Source organism: Rhea pennata, chromosome Z, assembly GCF_028389875.1.
Source record: "Rhea pennata isolate bPtePen1 chromosome Z, bPtePen1.pri, whole genome shotgun sequence".
Classification (NCBI taxonomy): domain Eukaryota; kingdom Metazoa; phylum Chordata; class Aves; order Rheiformes; family Rheidae; genus Rhea; species Rhea pennata.
Genome location: NC_084702.1, coordinates 11,337,295 through 11,351,439, shown reverse-complemented (window position 1 = coordinate 11,351,439; position 14,145 = coordinate 11,337,295). Strand labels below are relative to the sequence as shown.

Here is a 14,145-nt window from a genome sequence, read left to right as displayed (position 1 = left end):
CTGTCTGAACATAGAAAACCCATTTTCTCACTGTGAGGCTGACAGAGCGCTGGGACATGATGCTGAGAAAGGCTGCAGAGCCTCCCTCCGTGGAGATACTCAGAAGCCCTCTGGACACAGTCCTGGACAATGTGTTCTAGGTGACCCTTTTTGGAGTGGAAGGGGTTAGATCAGAGGATTGCAAAAGGTCCTTCCAACTACTGCTGTTCTGTGACCCTGTGTCTTTTTGCCATCGTCCTTTGCTCAGCAGGGAGGATTGTGTGGGTTTCTAGAACTAATCAAGCTCTGATCAGTTTTAGAAGAGGAGGCTGTGTCTCTGTAAAATTGATATCAGTGTTGAACACAGTGCTTTGGTGTGCAGAGCAAGCCTCATGTTTTCCCTCTGTAGAGTTTTTTGGAGGTGGCTTGTGGTGCTTGGGAAAGCAAACAGTTTGGTTTGGGCCAGCTGACACTAAGTTTATTTTCTATTGCTTCTGGATGCATGTTAAATTAAGGATGAAATGCAGGCTGGAGTGGCTGTTGATTTAGGAAGAAGACTGGTGACAAAAGTTGTTAATGTGCTTTTTTGTTTTTTTGTTTTGTTTTGTTTTCTGTCGATTTATCATGGTGAGCTTTGGAGCAGTATGCCTCAGGTATCTTAGTACAAAGAAGAGCTGCAGCACAGGAAACAACCTTCTTCCCTAGGGATAGTCTTGAATAGTCATTGAAACCTTCAGTCCAAAAATATGATCAACACTGCCAGGAGTACTGTCTGGGCAGGCAAATGATGGACCAACTTCTGTCAGGTGTGAGAGAAGGTGGTTCAAGCTGTCATTGTGCAAAGCTATGTTGCCTTCATGCTTGGCACACATTTCGCAGGACATGTACAACGGTTGGTAGGCAGTGAAAAATCTGAGAGCTATTTGAAGATCCTCTTCCAGCAGTTTTTGGGCTTCTACCCTGTCCCTTCAGAATGAAAGGCAGCCAGGAACTGGTACAGAGGTGTAGGAGCTGGTGACAAACTTAGCTGCATGAGGTCAAAGCAAAAAAGCAAGAAGCAGGTGAGGTAGCATTTTGCACTTGATTCTGTCAGACTGGGGCAGCAGACCAGAGTTTGCATTGGCATGCAGAAGACCATGCTGATACATCCACAGAAGCACAGTAAAGAGGTCTGATAGTCCCAAAGGAAACAGCATGGTCCTGTTAGGAAGGAAGAAGCCAGATCATTTTTTGTCTATGCCCTTGTAATTTCTTTTCCTTAACCATCTGAGTTTCCTTCATTCTTATTCCCAACAGAATACAAGTGAAATGGCATCTCCTTTTGAGGGGAGGTGAACCAGAGTTGCCTAGAGTTTTTCAGGGATGCAGCCTTGAGCATTTCTCCATGCTAGTTTCTTCTTTGCTTGATGTCTGAGAATATACTGCTCCAGATGATGATTGCTCTTTGTGAAAATCTCGGGTATGAGAGAGAGTTTTTGAGTGTTGTCAGGTGAGAGGTGAAACCAGAAATTTGGTGGGTGGCCACCTCATCTCCTCTTTATTGTGTGCATTCAGTCTTCAGAGATAACATTGCAAAAGCCTTTGAATGTTTCTCTTTTAACTTCTATGTCTTTTCTCTCTTGACAGAATTTTCCAGATTATCTTTTTTTCCCTTTGAAAAGAAAAAAAAATCTACCAGCTTGAATAGCTAGCTCCAAATGTTCAGATCACTAAAAGAACAAGTTTGCAGTTGAACTTGAAAGATAAACTTCTTGTTACGTTGTTTAATTGAGACAGAAATCCTGGACCCACAAACTCAAAGGCAAAATGCTCATTGACTGAAGTGTAGGGCAAAAACCGGTCCCAGGTTTCTATTCTGATTGCCAAGTTTTGTGACCCTAATGGTGTTTACTAGTCTAATGAAAAGCAGAAATCCATATGGCAGTGATGTTCCCCTTTCCTTTGATGAATATTATGCTGATCCCAGGCTTAGAGCACTGGCTTGGTATCTTTTTTGCAGAGGTGTCCTGTTCATTGTGTGATGAATCATTCATCAGCCCACTGCATCATCCGACTTCTGCTTGCTGTTTCTCACTTTCTTTTTTTTTATTGAGTGACACATCCTACCTGCTTAATACATTTGTCTCTTGCACTGTGGAGCTGGAGCTGCAGATATGGAATTGATAAGAATGCTTTCCTGTATTTAATTTTTACGTAGATTCTCTTTTGATCCTCCTTTATGAGATTTTATTTATTCAAAGGACTCTTTGGAAACCCAGTCACATTCTCTCCTTTCTTTCCTTTTCATTTCACTCTTCAAAGCAGCTCCCAAGCTTTTCTATTTTCTACCCTCAAATAAGGTACTCATATACATAGTATTATTACCTGATCTTTATTATTTTATTATAAATTGGAAGAATTTTCATTAAACACTTTCTTTACTCAGTCAGGAACCTAATAATTTGGTGGCTGTTTTATCACTTGGGAAAACAGATTAACAATCAGTAGAAATGTTTAATACCCAAGCCTACTGAGATCACCTTAGTACAATGCCTGCACGGTGTCATCAGTGGGTTTGTTAGGGATGGGCTATTAAACAAATGCTGCAAGGTAGATTGCTGTTTTCAACACCTTCCACACTTGCTACCGTTTTGGAGGTCCTGCAGGGATTTTCTGTTAATCTACCTTCATTTTGTTCGTTGCTGAAATATTTTGTGCAAAAGGATATTACTGTGACACATAGAGCACAGGTTTTCCTGGTGGAAAGGGAAAACATCAGTACAAGAGTCCATGGTAAAGTGAACTTCTCCCAGATAAACATGCCTATTTTGGACACTTAATTCCCCTCAGGCCCTGTGTGAGTGTGAGCTGTGAGTCAGCATGGCGAAGGTCAGCAAAATCTCCGTAGTGACTCAGAAATCACCGGGCCCCCTGACTAGCTGAGAGCTGCTGCTTAGCAGAGCATCAGGATTTGTATGCTGCAGAAATAAATGTCTCTAATTGTGCAGCATCTTTGTACTCAGCCTGACTAAAATCCTTTTTCTGTGGTGTAGTATACATTAGCCACTATTGTTCTTGTCCACATTAGCCATCATTGTTCCTATCTGTATGAAATGCCTGGCATTCAAGGCTAGCAGAAACCATTATGTTACCCAGACAGTCTCTCAAGTACTCCTGTAGATTTTTTTCCCAGACTGATTCAAGCATTTTTTTCTTTTCTTTTCTTTTCTTTTCTTTTCTTTTCTTTTCTTTTCTTTTCTTTTCTTTTCTTTTCTTTTCTTTTCTTTTCTTTTCTTTTCTTTTCTTTTCTTTTCTCTTTTCTTTTCTTTTCTTTTCTTTTCTTTTCTTTTCTTTTCTTTTCTTTTCTTTTCTTTTCTTTTCTTTTCTTTTCTTTTCTTTTCTTTTCTTTTCTTTTCTTTTCTTTTCTTTTCTTTTCTTTTTTCTTTTTTTTCTCTGCACAGAAAACTCGCTATGAGATTTATGTTGGCCTCCTGAGAGAAGGGGTGAAGGAGCTGCTGAGTGGAGAGAATGATGGACCAGGACTGAAGAAATCCCACTCGAGTCCCTCATTAAATCAGGAGTCTCCAGTTGGTGCCAAGGTGAAACGCAATGTCTCGGAGAGGAAGGACTACAGACCAGAAACACCTAGCATTAAGCAGAAGGTCACTTAGAGTAGAAATGACAACTAGGGGAACATCCATGCAGCAGAATACCAGTGGTCAAACATTTTTCCTTTGATAAGCTGTCATTCACAAAAATAAGTGCATCTGCCTGAATGGGGTGTTAGTGACATTTTCTATTGTATATTTTGTTGTTTCTGTACAGATTGTGGGAGATGTCTTTGCTCCTGATTTGCTTTGCTTTGTTAATTTATCATTTAGCAACTGAAGCACATCTTTGGGGATGTTTTTGTTTTGTTCTGTTTTTAAAGGAGCTTTGGGGAGGGGAGGACCTCTGTGACTTACTTTCTGTCTCTTCCCCTTTTATCTCCTCCCATTGGCACGTGGCTTTCATCTCTCAAGTCACTTGTCACTTTATTTACGTGTTTGGTGGGAAAAGTAACTGAACAAATGCTGCAGTGTTGTGAATTCACACTGTTGCTGTGAGAAATGTGTGTAAATAGGCAGCTGCGGAAGGCTGGTTAGTCTAGGATGCTGGGAATAGTGTTTTCTTGACAATGCAGAGCACATGATACTGATACTCAGCAATGAGTGTTTCAGTAAATAGGCACTGTTGCTTATGCTTATAGCATTGACTCTGGACCCACAAATGCGAAGGAATGAAACCTGAAAGTCTCTGGGAATGTTGGGATGGCAGCATTGGAATCATTCGTTTTTCTTTCTTCACAAAAAGTCTTCTCTCGAGGTTGTAGACTGGGAGATATTCAAACCCGTGCTATCTCTGTGGCCAAGGATTACCTAGCCAAAATGAGCCTGGACTTTAAACTTACTTGCAAAGAAGCTACTGTAGATGCTAGCCATTGTAAGCATTGTATTTTAAAGACAGAGGGTGTCTGTGTAGTTTTTAACTATACACTCTCACTTAGCTGCTATATAGAGAGCCTTACAATATATCATTCATCCATGTTCTCCCTTCCAGGAGTTTCCTTGTTGGTATGCACAGGTATTTGAAATTTCTCTGCTAGTGACAGAGTATTTTGCCTTTTCTCTTCAGGAAGGGATTCTCCTCAGCTATCCATTTTCCCACTTCAGCTCATGTTTGAGTGGAACAGGCTCGTGCAAACTGGAGGATGGGATAGACTTGTGCTCCTCAGAGGGCAGTACCATCCTGGCTGCTCTGTGTCTGGCGGTCAGCACAGAACAGCCTCAGATTTGGCAGATCCTATCCTCTAATCATGTGAAACAGCCTGTGTTGCAGCTCCAGCATGTTCCACCTTGGGCTATTAGGGGCAAGCTCAGGATGGAGAGAGAGGAACACAGCTAGAGATTTCCTTACCTCAGAACCCCCTGTTTGCTCCACAGTTCTTTGGGTAGTCCACAGTCTGGGCACTCGCGTCAGATTAGAAAGATGATGCAGAAATCCCTTTTTTACTTTCAGCCCCTTCAGCTTTGAACGCAATATGCCATTGTGGAGAGAATACACTCACCCAGTACTTAACATACTTAACACCCTGGGTTTTAATCTCAGGTTTGATACTGGCCTGCTGAGTGAGCTCAGACAGGTCTCTCCCTTTATGCCTCACATCCCATATGCAGAATAGTATAACCACGCTGGCCTTTTCCACAGAGCATCCTGAAATGGAATGTTAAGTATCAAAAGAAAATTATTGCTATTATATTTTGTTGTGGCTGGCTCAGGTCAGCCTTCCTGATGGATATAATTCTCAGTGTGTAAAGAAAAAACCAAGATCAAGACTGTTTAGAAATGTACTGGTACTTCCAGCTACAATAGTTGTAGGCCCACAGAGATAGCTCCATCAGAAAGATTGCCACTGGAGTGGATTTATGGTCTGCCAGATCTTCCGAATGGTCCAAGTCAGTTAGTCTAGCTTACTGAGCTGCTAGTTTAGTGGGCAGCAAAGGGAACAATCAAAGAGAGGAGGACTTTTGCAGGAGCTGAATGACGTACCACCCCACTGAGGACCACTGTGCAACAGCTTTCCCTGTGCTGTGCTGGCCATCGACTGTAATGAAGATGGTGTACTACCAGGCTCCAGGAGGTATCAAAGCTAATCAGTCCTCAAAGCTGCATCCTATTAGCAGAACTGGAGGGAACTGGCTTTTCAGCTTGGTGATAGGACAGCAAGCAACATGGCAAACAAACATACCGCACCTGCTGCCACATCTGGCCTCTCTTTGCCAGTAGTCTGGAGGTCAGCACTTACCCCAGCAACATCACTGAGGACTGCCAAGACCCAAATGGAAACTGTCAGCTCTTCCCAAGTTTCGGGGTATTGGCAATTTGCATGCCTAGACTGGAGCAAGTGTCCAGGCATTTTTCTGAAGAAGAGATACCTCCTGGAACTGAAGCCAAAGTTGCAGAGTGCTGAGAGAAGAATTTCAGTGTAGACAGGTGCATGGTAGCACTCACTGGAAGGAATTGTTTGGATTACTCACTAAAAGTGTGGTAGATCAACAGCTCCTGGAGGGGAAACAAAGCCAGGAGATCCCTGCAGCTGTTCATCATACTGTGGCAGCTGAAAACAAACAGAAGAGAGGTTACACTGAGAAATAAAATCTCATGGGGAATGCTGAATGCACTTACTCAAGGAGTAAACATTTGCTGTCTTTGATACTGTGCTTCTTAGAAAGCATGAAGTGGAAACAAAAACAAAAGTAGTATAGATTTGTAAATAGACCTGCTGTGGACCCTCTCCTTCCCCCCCCCCCCCCCCCCCCCCCCCCGCCCCAATCAGGGTTTTTTAGATGGGCCTTTTGAAGGCAGCCTAGAACAATGCCTATTGTAATGGAAGTGCAGTGCTTTTATGGGCAGATAAGTGACATTTAACTTTTTTCCCAGTTTTTAAAATATTTCAGCTGCTGTAGACTGCAGCTGAATTGCTGAGCTCAAAAAGGAAACGAATCCTGTAAAATGTGTTTTGCAGCTTTGGCACAGAAACTGGTTAATTTGTCTTCAAAGTCATTGCAGAGGGGATGATCTGAAGCAATACGAAAAGTTAAATAGTGAACTATGAAAGTGATTTTTTAATTTATTTTTTCATTTTTCATTATTTATTCTCTATATCCGTGTATACTTTTAAATGGATTGTGGTCTATTTTTTATGTCTTATCTGGGCTTAGCAAGTACAGATTTTCACTGCTCTTTTTAGCTATTAAATATTTGCTGAGTTTAGAGCACTTAGATGAGACTGTTGAGGTGTGCAGATTAGTTAACTGAGAATTTATCCAATTCTACTCAAGCTGTAATTAATGCCATTTTGCTCAGTTGCTTTATGAACTCCAAGCACCCCAGGTAAAAATGCGTATGTCAGCAGGTAGAGAGAAAAGGATGAAAGGAGATCCTGGTGCGAATAGCAAAACCTCCTGAAGTCCCATAAGAACAAGATCATCTACTAAGCAGTATTATCATTTGTTTTCTTTCTGATGGTGCTGCAAAAAGTAGGGAGATCCGCAGGAGGTATTGATGGTGGATTTTGCGATTAGCACCACGGAGAATTAGTCCAGATAACTTTGATGATATTTGCGAGATATCTGATTTTCTTTCTAGGCTGTGACTGTCAGGCCACCACAGAGCATACCTATGTCCAGCCCCCACTCCAGCCTTTGCTTCAGTACTGTGGGAAGGTTTGGTCCTCTTTTGTGGTCTTTCCCAAGACTTGGAATCCACATTGTTGCCCATGCCTCTAGAAAGTTGTACTAAGGAGGGGACAGGATAGGGCCCAGAGGTACCAGTCTTGCCTTGAAGATTGCTTATTGCTTAATCTCCACAGGCTGAGCAGCCCTTATGTCCTGCTGAGGGAGGAGAGGCCTCCGTTGGGCCTCTATAAATAAACAAAAGTCATCTGGCAGCAGAGAGAAGAGGGAAAAGCACAAAATTGCCTTCTTGTGTCTCCGCTCAGCAACTGACGTGAGTGAGAAATTCTCCCAAAGCCAAAACGGCGCTCTCCTTTGTGAGTCAGCAGGACTCTGGGATTTGGTTCAGATGATTTTTTTGTTCATCAGGGGCTGCGCAAGAGAATTTCTGGGTTGGCTGTGTGTTGGTGTGCATCTGGCAGATAAATCACGCATGGACCAGTGAACATGACTACAGCTTTTTAATCCAGTGTTTATGTTGTGTCTTTAATTGATGTAAAAAGATAAGTCAGCCAGCTGGGTGATTAATGTAGCGGAGCTGTGGGGAAATGCTATTTAGCCACGATGCCAATTCAGATGGTATTTCATCTATAGCTAGCCATTTTTGAAAGGTTATCAGAAACTTTCAGGAGGCCATAACTGCTCTTTTCTGAAGTGCCCTCTCTTGATTCCCACCTACTCCCAGGGTGCTGCCTGTCCAAGTTCAGGGAATCTTCTTGAGAGCTGCACCATGTCCTGCTTTGAGCAGCAGTTTGGACTAGGTGGCATCTAGATGTCCCTTACAACCTGCATAGTTTTGTGGTTTTCCAGAGAACCCATACCCTCCTGTAACAAAGCTTCTGACTGAAAGCAGTCAAGCTTTCCACCTCACTCTGGTGATACGGCTTCCTGCTTCGTAACAGATCTCTCTCCCTTTGGGAGATGGTTTGGAGAAAGTCTAATGTGGCAAGGTTATTGTGGAGTTTCTGGAGGGATTGCATTGGAATGTTCTTCTTGAAAATAGGGAAGGTTTTTCCTCTGTAGTTGGCACTTGGCAATACCATGTCTGTATTCTCCATCCCAAGATCAATTTTGGTCTTATAGCAGTTAGTCTTACAGCTCCTCCTCCTTTTCCGTCAAGCTGTTCCTGTCTGTCATCTTAGCACCTCAGCTGTTTTTGTGTAACAGGTCTCTTTCCTTCCATGCGTGCAGAAATGCTGACAATCTGACTGTCCTGTTCTTGCCTTGAGAAAACCTACTCTGTGGTGGTTCTGTGTGGAATGGATAATCCTTCAAATAGCTTTTTAATTCTGCTTATTTGTAGCCTGTGTTTCCAGCTGCATTTAAAGCTGGGCAGTGCCAGACAGAGTCACAGACCATTGTGATCCTTTTGTGGTATGCTGCGGGGACACAAGGTGTCCCCCTACGCTTAGACCAGACACTTGTGTTCCACTAGTACCAGCTCTGGTCTTCTTTCTTAAAAAATAGCAGAGGCAAACCCTGCTGTGGGGAAACTTTGACAGGTTGTTTTGCAAGGAGCCAGATACCTTGCAAGTCAGGTTTCACAGTCTTCTGAGGAGCTCTTAAAGTGGGTGCCATTTTCGGTCGGTACCCCCAAGCTCAGAGACAAGTAGCCAGGCAGTCAGAAACACTGGCTGCTTTTGCAGAGGCAAAGGCAGGGTGAACAGCTCATCTCAAACAATCTTCCAGCCTGCTATTTGTTTAAAAATTACCCAGCATCGCTCTCCCTGCGCCCCTGGGCGTCATGTCTCCCTCAAGGGCAGTTTTGAAGTCTTGAGCATGACCAAAACTCCTCAGCACCTGATCTTGGTGCCTACTGTCTAGGCTGCCTTGAGGGGCAAGCCAAAGAGGCTGCCTCAGAAATTTCTTTGAAAGAGCTGGTCTCCAGCCTATACTTTATAGGGGATATTTTTTAATGCATATTTGTGCACTATGCCTGGCCTCTCCTTTCTCTCAGAGGTCTCCCACTATGTCCTGACATCCTCTGTGAATATCTGCTCTCCTGTTGGCAACATCTAGTTGAACAGTGAAAGGAGGCAGGTGCAGCCCAGAGGGAAGGTACCTTGCTCATTCATTTTGTCAGCTGCTTTGAGGCTTTGTGTTAAGGGAAGTGTTCTCATAAATAATTAACAAATGTAAGCAACAGGTTCTCCAAAGGCCACACCAGTGACCTTTGTTGTCTCCCATGGTCAAAAGGAGCAAATTTTTGCCAGCCTGAAGTGGTTCTCTCCTCCCCTTTGAGCAGTAAAGTACTCCATAAAAATTAGAAATTTTTAAATAGTGAGGGACCTCCCATGGCATCTGTTGTTAAATCTGTGCTAAGAATCATCTGGGGTACAGGCCAGAGATTTATTTGGACCAAGTGTAAAGTGTACTACTTAGCAATGAAGGGATTTGAAGTGCTACAGATTAAAAGGGCAGGATTTTTCTCTGACACAGATCGTACCATTGTAATTACTGGTCACTCTACGGCCCTAGCCCTGCTTTTATCTGGTATTACTGATACCAGTACAAGAAGATGCTTTTTGTATGAGGAGGCAAGGTTTTCAGCTTTGCCTTGGGCCAAATAAATACCCTGGTCTAACTGCATAGCAAGTAGCCAAGCTACTGTAGAGATTTATTGACATGAAATCTTCTCCTGACTCCCCCAGCCTCCTACTGGGAAGTGATATCCAATCTGTGTCCCTTCAAACATTGGGAGCACCTTGTAGAAAGAACTAGCTGGCTTCAGAGGATAAATTCTGTCATTAATTGAAGCCTTCAGTCACTTAAGTATCATGAAAGCCTCATGCTCAGTGCTGTCAAATTCTTAAAACCTGTAGGATGAGAACTGGCATTTTTTTTTTGTTTGTACATAGTCATGACAACTATGTCCTCTCACTTGAAGATAGGATTATAACTTGACTAAAAGAACAGAATGTTTTGGCAATTGGAGAACTTTGAAATTACTGCTCTTCTCATGAGATACAACCTGAAGCTTATATTACTTGGTAATTGTGTTCAAGTGACGCCTATAGATGTGTGTACATGTTTCATAGGTACAGTATGGCTTCTATTGTTCCTTTCTGAGGCTTGTTTTCAAGCCAAGCACTTCAGCAACTGTAAACATTGGTAAGATGCTTGTTGTTGTAATTCTCAAATTAAGTTAAACAGTCATCAGAGCTTTGGCAGATTTTGCATATGCCTCAAGCTCCCTTGCTGTCTGTGTTGTTGAACAGGGGTTGCCTGTTATTTCACATGTTAAAACAAAGGCATATAGTTTCATATCTAAGCAAGGGTTACTGGGTGGGGATGCTGCTTGTTCAGCTTTGGGCTAGCTCTCTCTTCATTGATGTCAGCTGTTGCTTGCACTGTGACCATCCATGCAGATTTCTTCTGAAAATCACACTGTAGGAATCTGATACATACTTTTATTTCTGAAAATATTTGCTTCACTCTGTGAATATTCGGCAAGCGGACATCATGTCTGAAACTGTCCAAGCAGCACAGATGCCTGTGATATCTCCTGTAGATATAACCAGGCAGTGGTAGCAAGGATGTTTTCTCTGAAATTTTACAGATTTCCAGAAGAATCTGTTCAGCTCATCAGCAGGGAAAAGAAAAACAGGAGAACTGAAATGTCTCCCTTGGGCATCTCACATGCCTCCCAGAGGTTTCTCCTGGGAGGTTTAAACAACCATAACAAGTTGCTGGTCTGAATAATGATATAATGAAACCCAGTAGGTTTTCCTATTAAGCTTCGGTCAGTGCAACACTAGATCTGCGTTAACCCAGGAAAGAGACAGCAAAGCCTCTGGGTAAGATTCTTACCTGCAGTCATAAACTCTTTAAGTGTACAGTTAACTTCTAAGTACTTGAGCAACCTCAGTGAAGTCATGCCTATGTGCTTCACTGGACCATGGCCAGAGTGATTACGTCTTTAGGACTGGGACTTGAGTAGGCTGTAGCTCAGGTTGAAATGAAAGGGGGCATCCCCTTCACTTTGCTTTGGGCCAGTCATAACCCTGAAGTTATGTTTTTGGGTAAGCTCCTATGCTTACCTGCTTCATACAGTGATGTGGTGGGAAGAAGAGGATTGGCCCTGTTGTATATCGAGTCCTGGTTAGGAACTGTCATTTACCCTCTACCTGAGCTGTTACAGCATTGTTTTTCCTCAGGCTAAAAAAAGAATATTGAATATTTGGCTCATGTGGTGTAGTCCATGTAGAAATAATAACTCTTGGTAGCAGGACTGCAAAGAACAGCATGCACATGTGTATGCACATGTCCTGTGCATCATCTTTTTGCAGATTGAACCTTACTGTAGTATTCTGCAGCATTCGCTGATGAATGTGACCAGGGCCACACATGGGGCCCAGCAGCAGTCCTTGCGAGACCTTTCCTCTGACTGGCCTCTTACCTCTTTTGCTAAGTGTAGGAACTTTCTGTCTAATAACCTTGAACTTAGCTTACTCTTATGACTGAATTGCTGGAGTGTTTTTCATGCAGTGCACTAGAGATGCAGTCCCAGTCTCGCTGCTTTGCAGTAGCTTTTCAGTTTGCTACAAAGCAGCGTGGAGATAATCACCAAATCTTTTCCAGCAGCATAAAACTTGTTGCTCTGACTGTTGTGGTGGTTGTTGTCTCAGGTATGTACCTGTCCTGCCCCAGGGCACCTTATTCTGTCCCTGGGAACATGCATGGCCAGAAAAGTGCACTCCTCAGTGGTCAGAGCCAGAGCTGTGCAGGCTTAAAGTAGCCCTTGTTCATAGGAGATGTTTCCATGTGCTGTTGATGTCCGTAGGAACATAATACATGCTTACACAGAGATGCTTTCCTGAAGCAGAGCTGTCACTCTTTTCTACAGGTACCACAGGATGCCCTTGGATCCCCTTATTCTACTTCATGTAACTGGTACTAGAATGATCTTTTCCTGACAAATGAAGGCACTTAATAGGTCCTTTTTTCCCTTGGGAAAAGGACTCATGGGGATATTGTTATATCATTTAAAATAATATTTTGGAACTTAAGTTTACATTGCTTTATTTTTCACTTGAGGTGACTGTATATAAATATTTCCTTCTATTTTATCATTGCTGATAAAGTAAGCCTATGGTATACAAACAAATAACTTGCCTCTGATGTATTGAAACTGTGAGATATAAAGTAGACTTCTCTCTTGTGTCCATGTTCCTGACTATTATTCTGTTTCTCTGTGTTTTTATAAGTTGGAATAAATGTTACTTACAGGCAATAGAGCCTGCAAGCTTCCTAATTTTTATGTAATTGAAATTAAGTGACCCCAGTGAAGAATCTCACATATGTATATGATATATGTATATGTACACACTTTAGAAAGAAATAAACCAAATGTATTTCATCTCCTGTAGCTGAATGGATTTTATTTGTTACTTACTGTTGCTTAATATGAATAAGAACATAAAGATGGCTTTACTGGCTTGTACAGCAGCTCCTGACTGAGGTCTGCAGCCCTGCATAGGGAGATATGGAGCAATTAGTTGGCACAGTCCTTTCCTCAGTGCCCTCCTCTGGGAGTCAGCAGTTTAAAGGTTTCCTGAATTAGAGGGTGCATGTATTGATTACCTTACAGAAACACAGTCTGGACTTGAGTACCTCAGCAAGGGTAGAGCCCTGTGCAAGGCTCTACACAAATACACAGCAAACAGACCTTACCGATCAAAGAAGAACATGAGAAAGCATGTGGACCCCAGGGGTAGAGCAGGCATACTAGTCCCGCAGGAGGGCAGCTGGAACACATCTCTCCTTTGCATGTCTGCAAGAGGTGGCTTTCTCTCTGACAAATATATATAGTGGATATATTCTGCTGAGTTGTCATCACTTAGCTGTGAAAAAATGGATATGCTGTGCATGGGTTGGAAGAGGGAGGCTGAAGTGATCAGCTGGTCAAAAGCTATGTGGGAATTCCCCTACCCAAAATTATTTTGAGACAGCTTGTTTGAGAGCACTGCCTAGGTTGGAGATGGCAGTTGGTGATGGTTGGAGATCCCCCCCCTCCCCCCCCCCCCCCCCGATGGATGGGATACAAGGACCTCTGACAGATAGAAAAGTGGGAAAGTACGGAGAAAAAAGGAAGTTCAGAAAGACAGAGGTAGGCAGTAAGAAGCCATGGCACTCCCAAGTAAGAGAAAACAGACTGTACAGTGCAAAGCAAACAGCCATGTACTCCCTGTTCTTGGGTTGGACATGCCTCAACGTGGGAGGATAAGAAGCTGAGTGGAAAGAGGCAAATGATGAGAAGCTACCAAGGACATGCAGAAGGGGAGTGGAAAAGCTGCAAATCAGCTGTAGGTGTCCAAAAGATTACCGGGTGGGGTATGGGGAGGCTTTACAACAGGACTGGGAATTTGTAATTGGAGGCAGTGGTAGGGAAGACATGCTTTTTTCTTACTAAGACCTCTCTGAATGTCTGACTGTCTTGAGATTTTTTTTTTTTTTTTTTTTTTTTTTTTTTTGGAGGCATGTTGCCTTTAAGTGAGTGGCAAGACCTCCAGCTCTTGAGATAGTCACACTTCTTTATCAGCTTCTGCCATGGAGCATCAGGGTGTTTTAGCACCATTCCCAAATTGCCATCCAAGACATGCCAGATTTTTTGGAAGCATTGGGCTTGCTGATTCCAGTACAGCTCCTGGATTAGTATTCGTTTTATAAAAGGACCAAACAAAGTGGTAGGGAATGGAGGGTTGTACCTATACAGAAGATGTTTTAAGTGCCTTCTCTAAATCCAGATGAATGTTTTAACTGTGTCTAAATGTCACTGCCAGCACTGCTCACCACACCTTTTCCTATTTTATCTTCCTAGCTGACAAAGTTAACACTGATTTTCTGCTGATCAGTTTCTGCTGGGAATCTTTAGTCACATCACGTTGATCAAGATGCGTTAAACCAGAACAAA

At 42.7% G+C, this 14,145-nt stretch overlaps 1 protein-coding gene across 8 annotated transcripts in view; it reads left to right on the top strand.

Moving 5' to 3' along the window:
- Positions 1-12,600, top strand: part of PSD3 (pleckstrin and Sec7 domain containing 3) — a 119,762-nt gene extending 107,162 nt beyond the window's left edge. For 6 of the 8 annotated variants that reach the window (XM_062598936.1, XM_062598935.1, XM_062598930.1 and 3 more), the window contains one exon: positions 3,420-6,253. In XM_062598936.1, the coding sequence (XP_062454920.1) occupies positions 3,420-3,629 (210 nt within the window). In that variant the 3' untranslated portion in view covers positions 3,630-6,253. Of the gene's footprint in view, positions 1-3,419; positions 6,254-12,078 lie in introns of those variants that run through there. The other 2 variants (XM_062598931.1, XM_062598934.1) reach the window with 2 other exon arrangements.
- The last annotated feature ends 1,545 nt before the right edge of the window (positions 12,601-14,145 follow it).